We start from the raw sequence: 17,572 nt of genomic DNA on the forward strand, positions 1-17,572 counted from the left end.
GGATAATTCCCCCAAAGAATTAATTAAGCCACCTACCTCTGCACCGCAAAATGAAGGGGCTCTAAATTTGCAGAACAGTGGTAGATCGGCATAATCCACACTCTGTTCTGTTGGAGAGCACACTTATGTCAATTCAACATGAACGTCTCTTAAACAAAAATGACTTGTCAGGAAACGTGCTCACTTAATGCACAGACCGTAAATGTGTTAAACATTGTGTTATATTTATGTACATTCATATCAATCAGTTTGATAATTAGCTTGAGATCCGTATATGACGAGCTAAAAACCTTAACACACTGTTTTACGATAATTATTTAAATGGTTTGAATAACTTCATACCTGCAAGGCGTTGGGGTCACGAACTTGGGAAATACTTTGAAGAGTGAAGGAGCTAAGGCAGACCCTTGCACTTTTGCTGAGTCTGAAGGCTCTCCTAATTTTAGTTTGTCAACTTAAAAGTGAAAGTGAATAAGATAGTCTAATTTTGGAATAACAAGACTAGCACAAATTTCCCCTTCCATCTGAAATTTGCACCCGTTTTCTGCATTCAGTATGCAAAAGCTCATGTAAGTATGAAACCAAGCCTAGTGTAATGAGCAGTTGTTAGAACGGTTCCCAATTATTTGTTTCCACTATTATAAAAAGTGTTCCAAAATGCATAAACATTTTGAACAAAGCATTAAGAAGCAGGTTTGACCCAACTACAAGAAACGAAGAAGATTGTGTGAAAGTTTGCATATATTTGATCTACTTCATTATTAGCGAGCCATGTTTTAATGGAAAAAGAAATATATGCTCATTGCTCTTTTGTCCAGTCACCCAACACATCCCCTAATCATGTATGCCAAGTCGCCGATACCACAAACTGGACAAGAAGTGGCAAGAAAATGTCATCTAACTACCACCGGCGCTTTGCACGAACGGATTTTTAGATGATTTATAATCGCTATCCAGCCAGAAATGTTAAATAAAGAAATACGACTTTTTCTATTATTTTTAAAATGAAAAACCAACTCTGTGTCAATGCAAGAGAAAGTAGTGTATGCAAAGAAACTGTAGGTAAATGGAGGGCAATACCACGCATTTGGCTGCCAAACATTTGATTTAACTAGACGTCACCGATAGCCCTTTTTCATTTTCATATATGACAGCTTAAATTCCTCACATAGATTGCCATCTTGATCTGACTAAATGGCCAGGATATCCTCTTTAGCAGCTTGCAGTGTACAAACCTAGGTTCGATATCTACCACATCCTTTCCTATGAACTGTTACCTTTGTAATTAGCAGTAGCTCGATCTCTTTCTTATCCCCGTTAAAACGCCTTGGTCATTCATTTACAAACTTTTATGGTTTTCAGCATAAAACGTGGATTTGCATTAAGTCAGCAAGATTATACTCATCTGTTTCCTATTAATCCACGGTTCTAATCCTAAACATATCCCAGCAAATTCTAATATTCCCAGGGTTTATTAAACAAAGGTTATCGAATTATTAATGTTCGAGATAATTTTACTTTGTACCTTACGATTATTTAGAAAGGTTGCGTATTTATTAAAAACCTTGTCTCAATGTGTTGGTTAGGAGTAATAAACAAGGCAACTGCATAAAATATTTATCAGGAGACTGCCTAATTTTAATTACAGCTTTTTGCTTGCACAAAGTAGCGAAAAAATATTTTCATTCAGTGGCCTGAAATGGATCATTACTCACTCACGCCTGAAACAAAACGAATGCTGCAACATTAGCTGTCATCGCTTCGCCCGTCACCGGTATAAACTGCTATTATCCAACGCACGTTTAAAGTTCCGTACCATTGTTGTACTCTTCTAATGCCCAGTCAAAGGAAACTGGATTTATTTTAAAAATGGTTGGATATTAAAGAAGTCAATAAAGTTTCAAGTATGCAATATCTTTTGACATTGTTAAACGCACCAGTAGGAAGAACCGGAATCCATTCTGTCAAGAGATATTTTGATTTTTCCAACCCTTCAACATTTGTTGATCAGACGAATCACGGGCAAAAAAGACTGAGTTAAGGAAAGCACACTACATATGCGACTCAAGATTCTGAGGAGTATAGATCTTCGCATCTAAAGGAACACCTCTTTTTACAGCATTGGAGTACTTTTTGGAGAATGCTGTTATTATTTGCTTGCACCACATTTGCATTAAGGCAACAAAGATTGCGTGCAACATTTGTCTTCGACTACTTAGACCTCACGTGTAAGCTTTTGTTCGCTAGGCGATATTCAAAACCTCACTTTCAAATTTGAGACAGCGAAGAAGCCGGAGAAATGCAGAGTGCGCGAAAGGTTCGAATATTTGGGAGATGAAGACTAAGCCACTCCTTGGTTTTCAACAGAGTAAATATCTTTACTTAAAGAAATCCCATCCAAATATCACTACTCGATGGTTTAATTAATTTCATTGCTTCATTTCCACACATTATACAAACTTTCTATTTAGACCACTTTATTTAAAATCATCAGGGGTTCTAGAGCACCCAGTGGTTTTCCATGCGTAATGCCTTATTTATCCCCATATAAAAACGTCGGTCTTTGAATAGAAGTGGACATATATGCTGCAATGTTTGGTAAAGGCAAGAAACAGACCTTCTGGATAATTATGGATATCAGCAAGGGTGAATGGCGTTTCCGAAAGCACGTATACACTAACACACACACACACACACAAGATGTGGGGCATTAATCATGACAAACGTAGAAGTCTGACTGTTTCACGCACCCATACGAGGTTTTGGCAAACTTTTGCTCCTGCGTTTATCTCCCACACGAACGGACGCGAGTGTGCGTTATCCAGGAGGGAGAGCCAGAGCGAGCGGGAAATTGGCGCAAATCCAGCAAAAAGGCGCCCCCGCTGGACCTGCCTGATTTGTGGGCCACACACATGCAAAAAGCGCGCAGCCGCCTCTCCCAAATGGGTGCATGCTAGTGGCATGAAGGAAAATCCTCCTCCGGTAGCGATATTTCCTCCGGGGAAGGATCTAAAAAAACAGTCCAGAACTTGACGTTTATTTTGCCGGTTTCGCTGAAAAACCATGCATAGAAATTTTTCTTTCCCACATTTACTCGCCCTTGCTCTGTTCTCCTTTTGCAAAACTAGTTTAGCTCGGGACGTAAAGAATGTCTTGGTTTCTCCTCCTGTGTGTAGGTGCTCTGGAAGTACCCCTTTGTGACTTATTTGAGGCATGTATCAAGAAACGCAGTGTTAGGCTAAAATGACACTAAACGCTTTATTAGGAAAATTTTGTAGATCAAAATCCAGCCACATTTTAGGGATCTTTTCTGATAAGGGAATTCCCTCTTTCCTGATAGGTATTTTAGTATATTTATTTTAAATACATAAGGGTGCACCTTACGCAGTCAATCGCTGATACTGGATGGCATGAAATGAATTTTCCAATAGGTCGTGACAAGAACACGTCCTTCAACTAGTACCAAGGGCAATTTAACGAACAAGTTGTGCGTAAAATGAAGCACTTCACGGCGGCTGGTATTTACCAAGGGTGTATTCAACCGCCAAGCTCTGGCATAAATTGCCAATGATTATTGGACCACTTAATTGTCATGATAAGGTAAGATTGAGAGCAATTTTAAACAGCCAGTAAGACTGTTGTATCTTGCCAAAAGCGCTTCCCTACTATACCGTCGTTCTTATCTGGAATAAAAAAATTGACATATTTTGTAACATGTTGACTCCCGCAAATATTGAGGAGACCATAACTGTGCCGTCAAATGAACTCTTCGAGGCTCCACTCTTGGAGTTGCAAATGAATAAAGTAAGGCTTTTGATGGGTTTTGAAACGCATGCACTGATACTTCTACATAAAAGTGGCAACTTAATATGAGTCTATTAAGAGTCCCATACACTTACTTGACAAGCATTTCATATTTGCATGAAATAAACAAGCAAAGTATTTGTTACTATTAGGTCACAGCTTTGTCACTGATTCCTAGCACGGAGTCTACTAAAGTGTCTTTTCGTTTGTCACCTTTTCATACTACTCGTGCCTTTTGAGTCATACGACTGTATAATTATACCATTCTAAAGACTTAAATAAGGTTTTCCACACTATTTATACAGTAAACGTAAAATTATGGTTGAACAAATGAAGGAGCATGCATGATTCCACTTATTTGTGCTGATTCGCAGCCGAAGACCTTGGCATTCCGCAACATGTATCAAACTCTATGACCCTGTAATGGCGCAAAGTAGTCTATCACGTGCACGACTGAAGTTTTAAGTAGCAATTTAGTTGCTTACCCAATAAATGTTTAAATGTAAGTGGAAAAGTGAAAGTTTGGCAAAATGTAATATATTGCATTGCTTTGACGAGAAACGTTCTCAAAAAATATGCGGAGTAGTGCAAGAAAAGTTTGCTGGCTCAAGAGGCTAAGACGAAACGAATCCTTTACTCCACTCTGGGTGATTTTACGCCCATTAATATTAGTCATTCACATCACCAAGTTCAGGAGACAAAGATTATACTACATGGAAATGGGTTGGGTTGTGTGTGTATCGAAAGTCCACTTCAAAAGAAGTTTTTTTTGTCTTAAAAGATGAATCTATGCTAGAAGATTATTCTCCAGACTATTATTAAACAATTTGGAGGTAGGCAGATTCGGTTTGCAAGTGGGGTTGATGAATCGAGACGAAAAAGAGCCTGCTAGATTTGTGGTTCGCTCGCTAGATGGAACGCCCACGCATTTGATCCAGAGCTCGCGCGCTGGCTCAGCCTCTCGCTCCTGAGAGCGCGTGCGGTTGCGGTCGCGATCGCGGTTGCGGTGCGTGTGTGTGTGTATGTGTGCTTGCGATGCGTGCTTGCCTGAGAGTAGATAGACGGACAGGTGCTGGCATGCACACTCCCACCGAACCTGTCCGTATATCGTCCCTACGCATACACCTCTTCCCTCTTGTTTAAGACGGTTTCCGTCACTTGGTCAACACACTCCTATTACACAACACACGCGCACGGCCGCACACTTACACTTCTACACACATGTCTCTGAGTTTCTAAACTGGTCTAGTCATTCCCAATTCGGTATGGAATAGTTTTATCTTTGGGAAACAATCATAAATTAGCCGATCTACACAATGTTTCGAAGACGCCGAAAATGGAGCCCAGTGGAGGAGGTGCTGATAAATGATCGTGCAAACCAGCATCAGCATAACCGTCGGCTCCATTCATGCCTCAAACACCATCCCTGCAATACCTCCTCAGACCGATCTGCATCCAAGCAATCCAACTGGGCGCCGTCGCCAACTCCTTCTCAGCCCGTTATTCACTACTCCTGGTCAATTTATGGGGGGCATTTCGTCTTGTGGTTTTGCCTATTGCTTCTACAGCAGCCTCACAGAGGGATTGGGAGCCTCGTCACACGAGACTCCGTCCATTCACCGACTACGAAAAACGCCTCCTTATCCTCTGTAAATACGCTCCTTCTTCAAAATTCACCACCCCTTAATGCCAGACTGGAAGGCAAGCGTTCGGCTCAGGTGTGTCCTCTTATTTGCTTGCCACTGATATTTTACATTCCCTTGTGCAATTGGCGCAAAATGTGACTAAGGTGATATTCAAAGTTTTAAAAGGTCATTCTAGCCATAGCTTGTGTGTTGTAGCGTAAGGCAAATCCAGTTGACTATTCTGTTCCGTCCAATTATGCTCCAAACTAATATGCATTTATTCTTACTCGTGTTATAAGTGATTGTAAATTTGGCCAAGGCCGTTGATTGATTGCGTAAAATGCAAATTGGGAAGATAAAGCAGGTCGAAAGTTAATTTAAAACTGGTAAAGTAGTCATTGAAATGGGTCTTTTAAGTGGCCTATCTCGCTTTATTTCAGTGCTCCTTATAGGTGGATAATTGCTATGCTCTATTGGCAACTCGGATGATAGAAGTTTTTTGAGGGTAGTCATGACATGCAGTCAGGCAGTCTCTGGAGAACCTCACTAAGACAGAATTCTACATGCAATGCTATTTATTACAAGCAATTTATTTGACAGGGGCTAAGGGGAAGCACCCACCAGTCGTTATATAAAATTCACAACCTTGAAGCAAGTAAATTTCTATGCTCAGAATTTGATGTGGGTAGAGTCTCTTTCCACCACAGTTTGAAATGTGTTATTGTAGCTCAAGTTAACGCAGACCTCGGCTTTCACATGTGAACTGACTTTCACTTAGGGTTAAATGCTAAAAATATAGGAGTATCGTGCATATTGAAAGAGTTTACAACGCTGCTAACACGGCACCGTCACTTGCCTTCAACCATAGTTACGATTATATTTGATTGCAAATTTGAGACATATCTGAAATGACTTAATAGTTTTTATGTCAATTTTTAATTTCCTAGTAAAATAGGACTTTGTAAACCAAATCACATTGGTTTCGATTTCAACTACTGCCAACCATCTAGTCCATGAAAGAGCGCTTAGACCACTTTTCAGCCAATACCATGGAGGCTTTCCCACAAAAAATGAATAAGGAGCACTGTATTTTCTTGGCACATCTTCCATGATTAAGCATTTGTTTATGCATACATTCAGCCCCTTTGCATGGCAATCAAGGGTACATGAGTTAATAGGTGGCTGTGGATGGTTAAAGCATATGACAACAGTTGCATATTGTAAAAGTAATGTCATGTGATGCCAAATGACACTCGTCTCATGTCAAGTTAAAATGATTTGCTTTATGCCCTTTTGGTAAATAATCAAGTGAAGTTTACTGCGCTTTATGCTTTCTACGCTGTTAGGAGATGGCAATGAGACAACCTCATCTCAAGTTCAGTTGAATGAATGGCATGGAAAGATATTTTGCTCCCAGTTTTATGCAAGAATTTATGTAAATATTCCGCACGGGTTTGGTGAAATAGTTCAGTTTCTTACAGTGACGAAGAAAACAGCTATCTTCCTTGACAAACTTTAAAAAAATTGTAGAGAAAATTCGGATGTAATACTTTTTCATCTTCGAAGGGAGTGCATTTAAAAAGTAAGCCCTCATTATTCAATGCTACCATCAGAACTTAATTTATACCACTATAACTACAATTTATCCTCAGCTTCCGTTATTTAAATAATAGGTCGACATGAATTGAGAGGAAATGAAAATTACACCCATCACCTTTCTTAAAGTGTATTTGAGGACTTTAAACTTGCCCTATACAAAAAGACATTTAAATGAAAAAAGGCGGCTTACACCGGTGAGATTGGTGAATAAATGAGTAGAAATGGAAAATTACTCATTAAAATAACAAAGTAATGAAATGGAGTATGACAAACTATGATGCGTTATTTTCTTCTGTCATAATTATCAAGCCAGCAATTCTTTTTATGCATGAAGTTCTTAATTTAACGAAAGTACAAATATTGCAATGCGTTGGGTGGCTCAATGCTTTTTTTTGACTAATTGGACAGCATAACCTTACATGCAAATACAAAATGCGTAAATTACTGCCACCATTCCACTTCTGCAATTGCTTGTACGTTCTCAAACTTTTAATGGCGATTAATGGAGAGAATAATAGATTTACAAGTATATGTATTGAATGCTAATTTTTTAAGCTGGACTTTAACATTACTTTACCATGCGAAAAATTGTGTAAGATACTGCTATTTCAAGGGGTACAGAAATCAAAAAAACCTCATTATATACTTTTGATGACCAAAATTTGCATAATAAACAACGCACTTCGACAATGTAAAACAGAGAACAATCCTCAATGAGATCGAGTAAATACCAAATAAAATTCTTTTAGACTGTGAGTAGGTATGGACTTTGATAGAACTGCAGATAAGAGATTCAGCGTAGGCCAGCTCAATTTTCTAAGGATTGAATCTCTTGAAAACGCTAAGAAACAATTGAGTCAACACCACTTCCAGTGGATGAGGCCTTCTGTTCTAAGCAGTGGAATAGCTTCAGACAACGTATGAGAGAACGCCCACTTTCTGGTCAGTTTGACCTCCCTCTGGCAAGTGAGTCAACAACATAGTGGCGATTGCTAGTTCGGAGCTGCTCCTCATTCACCATAACAGTCTTACCAACCCAATTAAAATGTGTATCTGATCGTCAATGGCAGCTGCGTTCAAATATTAATAAGAAATTAAATGGGAAGACATTGCTAGGGCCTAAATCGTCATCCATCGACTGCGAACTTTCCTATTCGCAGTTAGGAGTGCCTGCAGGGACCAATTTAGACAATTTACGGAGTGAGGAACGGAAGACGATATGTTTAAAATTTTTGATGAATCTGCCTAATAATGCGATGCTAGGCGAGAGTCGTCTCAGCCCGTTGACTTCACCCAACTTCACGCAAGAGCGGACATTGCAACAATGTGATTGCAAAAAGTGCCCCAAATCGCGAACACATGCGATTTTCTCCGGATGTGCTGGTTGTCAGGCGGAGGTGGTGCGGTTGTAGCATTGGAAGCGTTTGGATACAGTCAACCCTGCAGCGACTTTTCACCCTCCAGGCCACAATCCACTGAATTGCAGTCCGCTCACAGAAAAAGGACATTAATTAAAACAAATTAGTGAGATTTATGAGTCCCCTACTAAGTACACTTTGAAGTGGGTTGGCCATTCCATAGCAGAGCATAATCTGACCCTTTAGAAGGGCTCAAATCCACGATTTACCTTGGCGATGACGACTAAGTCGCTTGGTGTTATTTTGTGTGAAGAATCACTGCATACCGCCTCTCGGATTGGGAACAACCACACGCAAAATCGCAGTTAAAGGGCAAAAGTCTTCAGGCTTTATTTTAGCTTTGAGTGCAGAAACACAAGCAGAAATTGGGTGGTTCAACAACAAAGCACCAATTTATGCAAAGCCTGGTACATATTTTGTATTTTTATGACTTGGGAACAAATCATGCCGTTGTTTTCTACAGGTTTATATGAAAACACGCCGCATAAAAAACTGGATCTTAATAATAAATAGGTTTGGTCCGAAAACTATCCAGTGATTATGGGCGAACAATATTGATCATCACTTGGTGAATAGAGCAAACGCCCTTGTAAGTTGACTTTGGAAGAAAGTAAGGCTCCGACATAATAAAGCCGGCCTGTATTTGAGACCTACTTCAAACCCAATAAGCATAAGAATCATCAGTCATGAAGAAATGGCACAAAGGTTTCCACAACGCATTCAATTACAATACGACCTGCACTGCACATTTAAGCAAAGTTGTTTAAACTTACTACCATCAATCGTTTTTGTCTAAATCTCATTTCGCGAAAATATCAACACTAACATACTGATATAGCGTTTTCCCGTAAGTCGTACTTTCTCATGATTAACCAACTTTTTTTCCACTGTCGCAAGTCACTTATTAATTGGGACTTTGAGGGCGGCATGACTGTTCAGCTTACTTCATTTAAACAAACAACATTACTAATTTTTCAAGAAGCTGACTAACCGTGCTAAAAATCACTTTAATATTTTAAAAGTTTTTATTGATTGAATTTAGGAAATCATTATAAAGTTTGTTCTCCGGTGTCTTTATTTATTCTACCTGCATATTTTTGACTCAATGCGAAGATAGTAAACTTTCCGAACTGTAATGAATAATGTCCTAGTGATCAATCGACCTCCGTCTGCTTACCGCGTATTTCATAAATTTGTATTCAATAAAGCCAAGAATAAATCGATATGTAATTGTTTGTCTTGGCATTCGAAATGATAAGTTAATTAACTGGGTATGTTTGGCCGTCGACAGATCTGCATGCCACGGTGATTTTTGCACAGCTAGGGTTTGGTGAAAGCGTCTTTAGAAGGAATCCAACAACAAAAACAGTTTACATTTTGGGGACGTATTCAGCTAAGAAGGCAAATGGTGATATTTGCTATGGTTTTAGTCATAATAGTAAATTTAAAAAAAACTTTTATGGTTTAATAAGCTGTGGTTTCCTAAATATGCTCAATGAAGCATTACTAAAGTCGGTAGATTCATCGAATTCCAACGAGAAACCCATCGAACACTAGAAATTTCAGTACCTTGGTCGTTAGGATTCAAGAAATGATTTCTGCTGTTATTAGATCAGGCATAATGTTAATGCATAAAAAACAACCAATAACTAGCACGTTACCAACCGCATGGCGAGGAAAAACAGGCCAGCAAGCTCTCATTTTTTCCAAAAGGTTAAGCAGCGACATTTCGGAAAATGCTATACGAACCCCCACGATCCCATTGCCTTGGCACACACGTGCATGGAAGGTGTCTTAATGAATGACAGGTAGAAAGTACAAGAGTGTAAAGGAGATAACGTGGCCGCTTCAAGAGACCGGCATTGTGGTTGTGTTATCGCATGGCACGCGAGTTTCATTCCAGAAGAAGGTGTCGCTGAATGAGCGCATGAAGGGGGGTGAATTCATTTACACCTATAGACATTACTTTTTGAATTCTATAGATCTAAAATATTCAAAGCTAGTCTTAAAAAGTAGATCTCAGTAAGAAATGGAAGTTAAAGAATGCAATGGCTTCAAACATACTTTGAAGGACCCACAGAGAGGCTAATCCACCCTCAAATTCACGCTGCATTATTTTATTTCCGTGAGTGATCATTGAAACTAGTACCTCGAACTGAAGCATTTTTGCTCAGAATCTTTAGGACAGAAGGTGGTACAAATAAAGGCTGTCAACTCATGTACACGCCCTACTAAGTGATGTCATTCGAAGAATTCTGCTCTAAATTAAATGACGTTCCTTTCTTGAACTAACCAGAATTGCTTCACCAAAAAACTGAGCACAACTTGATCTCCCAAATTATAAAAAGAGAGCTTCCGTAAGTTGATGTATCATGGTAAATCTAAGTACAAAGATGACAAATGTCGATTTTTGAGAAACAACAACGGTCACTTGAGATTTCTCAGCCTTGAATGCCATATACGAATAATCGTGTTGGAGCACAGCTAACACTTTTATTTAAGTATGCTGCTACGTGCAGCACAAAGTGATATAGTTGCTCTGAAATGGGTCTGGACACGATGTTGCCTATTTATATAGATGCAGCGGTACATGTTGCCAGGACATGCAAATATAGATCATCCAAAGCTGATTGAAGTTAACGGTCTACAACCTGTTTGCCAAATCATAAAATGCGCCTACAAACAAACCAAAACAACCATAAAATTTCGGTGTCTGGAAACTGTAGGAATAACTTTTACACTTCGAAAATCAAATATGATTGTAACTAGTCAAAATGAGCAAACCGCCTAATGGAATTTTATGTTTTTTTCTGTTTCTCACTTATTTTGCACGGTTTTGAAGAGATTGTGTCTGAATAAGAATGATTGCCTATTTTACTCACCAACCTAGTAAAGTATAAACGAGTTATTCCTTTTATTAGTATAATTTCCAAAAAGAAGCATACTGATGATACAAAGTGTAAGATCACACAGAAGTGAGTAGTGACGCTAAAAAGTTCTTTTGATCTGGAGATTCGTGCAAGAATCCAGAAATTGCAGAATATAATAGTTAGTAACTGATAATAATAAGTAGGCATCAATTTGTGCTACAACGTGCTTGGAAGCTCTTTAATACTGCTAAACACTGCTTCGCGGGATTTAAACAAAAGTCGAACATTTTAAATGAGAGAATGACTTTGCCAACGAAGTACTGCTCACACAGCCATTCATTCTTTTCAGTCTATATCTTCTAAATACGCATTCGGAATACAACCAGATCAAAATATTCCCCACTCCTCGCGAAGAGTTGAAAATAGTGAGCTCTCTTCCTCTTCCTCCACCACTTCCTCCTCCATTGCCTCATTCACCTTATTGGGCACATCGCCTCACAAATTCGTGGGATTCAGGTCCACCGCGTTCTCTCCACATTCCACAAGTGTACAGACCAACGGCGGGCAGGCCTTCCTCACGGGCATGACGACGACGACAACAGCGGCTGCGACGCGACTGCTTCGAAAAAAGGCTCTAAAGCAATGGCCCCAAAGACCCTCAACCAATGCTCCCAACAGCACACCTGATGGACAATTCCTTAGTGCTCAGGATATTCTTCGATTGCCATCTCCACGGCAGGTGCAACTTTTCGTTGACTACATCAATCCCTACATTAAGCAGAGCATTCATCCACAGCAGGTAATTGACCCTGTCTCATGTACGCTTAGCAGAAAGTCCCAATTCCCTTCTCTTAGTCCAAGTTTAATGCATTTGCAAAAAGTGCTACTACTTCCATTACTATGACGTTATTTTAGACCATTTGATTGTGGAATTAAAATTGCTGCTTAGCATTTTGAAAATACCTATCTAAAAGAGCCGTGTACAGTAGTCTCTTGAGAAAAGGCTTCTATAATTTTCTTTATTAATGAAGTGTTTGAGAGCTACAAAAAAGCCAAACTAAAATAAATCAACGATCTTTAACAGTCTAGTAACGAACCACATAAATTTGCAACCATTCCGTAAACGTGAAAAAGTAGTATATGTGTTTGTTTTTTTTTACAAAGAATTATCAACGAAGCATCAGTCTGCGTTGTCAATGCAACTTATAACATGTGCCCTATTCGAAGGGAAAAACAAATAAACAACTCACTTTTACAGTAAGCACTGAAGGGGGCCAGCACGACCCACACATTGAATGAGCAGAGACATTTCAAAAAACTTCCACTTCCTTGTAGATTTACTTTATCATTAATCAATGGCATTCGTTTCGTCAAACACTACGGCAAAATCGTCGAATGCAGCGGCTTCAAGCTGCCGAGAGGGAAGACGCAAGACGCCGGAAGCAAAGCGAACGCCAGGATAGCAAAGAGGTGGATCTTTTTGCTAAAGTTGTTCTTCGAAGAGAAGCGCAAGCATTGAGAAAAGCCACCTCATTTGCAGAATTCAAACGAATTCTTCTACGCGCCAACATAAAATCTTCGAAATCAAAGCGGAATTCAATTTCATCAGAGAACAATGTTGATCTTTCTGAAGCTAGTGGTGGTGTTGTTCTTCATTTACTTATCACTCCAAGTTCTGAAGAGCCTCTAATTTCTCAGAGGTTACTTGAAGGGAGGAAACGGCACATTAGTAAGCGCAGTCTTGGCGAAATTGAGCATGGTAAAGAAGAAGAACTGAAGGAACCTCATACGTCGTCACAAAAGAATGAATACTCGTTGCCCAACAGAAACGTTACCGAGGATGCTTACGCAGAAGACGAAACGGAAAACCGTAAGTCTTATAAAATAGGCTTGCTTTAAAAAGGGAATAAAAATTCGGACCAATCAAAGGCTAATTGACATGTTCAAAACGGTCGAGGTTGGAGTTCAGTCATCAAGCGCATATTGAAATTATTAATTCACCCCTTATTGGCCAAGTTGTCCCCAAGAGTCTTTTTGTCTGGACAAAGAAATCCATCAATGGCTGACCAATGTTACTCAAGGAAGAAACACATCAGAGGCACAGGTTTTTGCCCACATTCAGCTTGAATTGCCATTATTAAAACAAAAAAGGCGAAATCCCGTACTCAGTACTAAGTTTAAAGTAGCAGCAAAATTAAAGGAGAGCGAATATTACCTTGGTGTTACAAATTCTACGTTCTATGGCTGTGGTGACAATAAACCCACTATTGTTCTTCCATTCCTGTTTCCTCTAGATTCAGATGAGGAACTTCGGGAAGCATACAATAGCTATAATGACTTCCTAAGTAGCGCTTGCACGCCGAGAAATAGAACTCTTTGTACAAAATCCCTCTTTCCGAGGGATCGTGTCGACCGCTCGACCCTTTTTTTACCACCTGGTATCTATGTGAGACGGTGTGACAATTCAGTGTGGAGTCCAACGTGTGGAGGCGGGAGTGTGGTCAACTCCTATCAGGCCATGTTCAATCAGGCCGCGCGGTTACGCTCTCGAATGGCGCTCAAGTCACTGTGCGCAGCAGCGGATCGCATGGATGCATCTGCCAGGCCACGAGTCACTGACCTGCGCCACTTTGATATCAGTGGATCCTGCAATTGCTTTCTTCCCGAAGAGGTGTGCCTTCCGACGGAGGTTCGTCTAAAAATTGCCCCAGTGGTCGTGTACAACGTGAGTTATCCAGACAACTGTTGTATTTGTTTCCTCACACAGACTGCAGGTATCGTTTTATTTCTGCCTGGATTCCATCTAATTATCAGCACTTTCTTCCGAGAGACACATTGCTTTTTAAGGTGTAAATAATACTATTCCATGAAAACCCGTTGCCGGAACTCTTCTACGTAAAGAATACTTAAAGCTCTAACTTCAACTTTATGATGATCAGTAACACCGTAAGTACGACAGGAAATTCAGTACCAACTTTAACACAACCCCTATTTGCGACTTGGGATCTGAGGTCCCTTAAATTAGTGCTTTACGAACTGAACGTCACCAAAAGGGAAAAGATTTAAGCAACTTTATTTGCTACTAACATTGAAGTCTGTAGCCAGAAAATAACCATGACACTATGTGGAGTAGTGCAACACCAACAACCACAATTTAAATGCATGACTATAGGAATCTTTATAAGTGTGCGGTCATAACGCGATCACTGATGTTTTGGTCGCTGGTGCTCGTTTCATCCCCCTTACATCCTAAGGGAATAATTTATCTTGTCCTGTACCTGATATATGACAGTTAACTATCATTTAACTGGATGGGGTAATGCCTTTGCTTCATAAAAAGTAATATATTCAGATATTTGTCCACTGATTTATTTCATTCCAAGACATTTATTTTGTCTCTACAGAACCTTTTCTCCTTTCGTAAATCCCAAAGGTGACCATTCGAATAACAATCGAATGGGGAAAGGTATTGCAATTGTAGTGACTAACCTGGAACCATGATCAAAACTCAATCGAAAAAACCATAATATTTCAATCTCTTTCCGTTGAAACATCGATCAAAAGTTAAACACAAAGGGATTAAGCTATTCAACAAGTTTTCCTGGTTTTTTTCGTTACTGTCTTTTATTTTATGAGCTGAGTGGGCTTCTTAGCCTATAAAATAATGCTCAGTTTGGTCTTGAAAAGTAGGATGAAATTTTGCCACTATACAAAGTTTTAACTTAAATATTATTTTTTATTGTTACACGGTTGTGAAAATGCTTTGCAATACATAACCTACACCTACTTCGATGAAAGAATAAGTAAAAACTGGCGTTATTGTTGTCAATGTAGACTGCCAAAGGGACGACCACAACCGAAATTGTCGCGTTGACGGAGCACATCAAGTGTAGATGTCAACGAAGGTGAGCCAATTTCTACTTTAACAATGCCCTTTTTACGGAATGGAGCAATTGAACATAATTGCTTGGTATATCGAATAGGACAAGATAATTCGGAAGCCACTAATATTGGGTATAGTGAAATCAAGAACAATAAATTTTAAGCTGCCTTCAAGTTTAAAGCTCGAAATCTGTCTGGCATACCTATAATTTACTCCAAAATTATTTGGGCAATGTGGAAAGTTTACATCATTCGCTATCGAACAATTTACTCAAGCGCCGGTTGTCTGTGAGGTACTATTTTGATTTGCTGTTTATTTACCCAAAAAGGTGCATTGCGACTAAACCACTGTGCTACAATGAGTTTTGCTGCGTCACAATGTTGAAATTACTCCTACTTCTCTCGAATAAAGTGACGGTTTGCCTTTTCCACAACATGGCAGTCCACGAGGCTTCGCCCTGTTCTACAGAGAAGCCCAAATTAGATAGCCCCTATGTACCTTTTTAAAATGTTTTAAGTGCGGCAGTATTGGCTTGGCAAAGTTTGCCAGTGCATTTACTTAGTATTATAACGCATGGTGTAGCACAATATTACTAACGCCCTATTGGTATTCGACACTGGAAGTTTTAACTTCAAGTCTAATATGTTGATGAGTGTGGAATGCTCTTCAGCAGCAGCCAAAGCAGTACAAGTTTTACTCTTAGAGAACGCGCAGCTCTATGCTACAATTGGTTCACTGGTGTGGCTGGCATCATTTTGCATCTTACTCCTTGAGCTGCGGTACTTCATGTCTGGTGCAATTCCATTTTTCAGTCTGGGTTCACCAGAGTTAATAGTGTTAATGGTGGATCAACTTCACTTTCACATTCTCACCGTCGACATTTCTAATGTGTTAGATGTGAAAATCGGAAGTGCATTTCGCCGCTGCGATTGAACATTTACACCTACGATGACTGCTACTGCGCCTGTGCGGAGAGCGACGAAAGGTGTGAGGCACTGCTGGATGGGAGAGCTAAGTTTACTGATGAAGAGTAAGTCTAAACTAATGGGACCCGCCATACCAATCAGATCACATTTACATGGGCTACTTATATCCACTATTTGTGTGGTGCAATAGTTATTCCATAGACAGAATTCTGCCATATTTCTCATTTGTAGAGGCCCAAAGTAGTAGTAGCCTTATGTATTTCTTTGGCTGCGTAACAAAATGGACATAACTGAGTGAGATCCATTTACCACACTGGTTTCCGAAACAGAAAGTCTGGGTTTCTGGGATTGGGTTAGCTCATTCTCCCGTAGACAAAGTTGTTCTAATTTTGCACTATGTAATACGACGAGAAAGACGGTTTGGTTTACATGTATAATGCATAAAAGTGACGTAAATTGAACGACTAAACGTTAACTCTGCAAATAATTGTGACAAAAAATATGTGCGCTGCCTTTAAAATGTCTGTCAATGAAAATATTTACTTTACAGTGGATAAAGTACCTTTTCAAAGTAACTTTAAAGTGGGCACCTTCAAAACGTTGCTTTATTTTCTCACTGAAAATGCGTGAAAAAGTGTTAAAACAGTAGTTGTATTTATGTGACTCTTGGTTACGTGTTTAAAGAAACGTATTTTGAGCACCAATTTTTAAATCGCATCTTCGGTAAAAATGAGCATTTATCACAACACCAAAGTAGGGCTTGGCTTTTCTTCAAAACTAAAAAGATTCAATTAATGGGCGTTGATAGGTGTTTACAAATTTGTTTCTGCCATTTGAAGTTTAGGTTTTTTTTCATTTAACCCGGTATGCGTTCTTTGATAACCAAAAATAACCAACAATTCTTTGAAGGGGTAAAAAATAAAAGAATGGGTTCTAATAAGTAATAAACAGTTTATTGTTAAACTATTTAAATTGCTTTGTAATATTTGATTAAATTGGTTTATGTCGCAGATTACCGATACCATTAAACGGATCATATATCCTCCCTCCTTGCTATCACGGTCCAATGGATGAGGTACATCTATATCACAAACACTGTCCCCGCCCGGATGGACGAATAGGAGATTTTTCGTCCACGTAGCCCAAAGTACGGTCAACGCACGAACACATTCCTGTAAAGACTTGATGATGTGAGGAGACAAAATTCACTTCTGTGCGAAAAAGCCTTCATCTCCTCGACCGCCCTCTTTCTTCTCATCCTCCTCTTTGGGGATGTCTCCATGCCTCAGCGACCTTTCTTCTCCATCATCACCATGACCAAAATGGGTGAACCCACATGCATCCATGCCAACTACCGGCGTTTTACAATGTTAGGTCACTTCCAGAGTCAGCGGAATTCGTCCCTTTGGCCACTCCTATCCAAGTAAAGACTATTTTTTTACTAACT

The 17,572-nt window shown here is 39.5% G+C and overlaps 1 protein-coding gene across 1 annotated transcript; it reads left to right on the forward strand. All coding sequences in view use genetic code 11, as the record gives it.

Moving 5' to 3' along the window:
• Window positions 1-11,899: 11,899 nt before the first annotated feature.
• On the forward strand, window positions 11,900-17,552 carry EGR_01366 (hypothetical protein; the record flags this gene model as incomplete). Its single annotated transcript, XM_024490615.1, has 6 exons — window positions 11,900-12,115; window positions 12,652-13,186; window positions 13,611-14,041; window positions 15,151-15,221; window positions 16,095-16,229; window positions 17,306-17,552. 6 exons carry the CDS (start codon window positions 11,900-11,902, stop codon window positions 17,550-17,552), a joined length of 1,635 nt encoding a protein of 544 aa, XP_024354939.1.
• Window positions 17,553-17,572: the final 20 nt, after the last annotated feature.

This window comes from Echinococcus granulosus, assembly GCF_000524195.1.
Source record: "Echinococcus granulosus chromosome Unknown EG_S00005, whole genome shotgun sequence".
NCBI lineage: Eukaryota > Metazoa > Platyhelminthes > Cestoda > Cyclophyllidea > Taeniidae > Echinococcus > Echinococcus granulosus.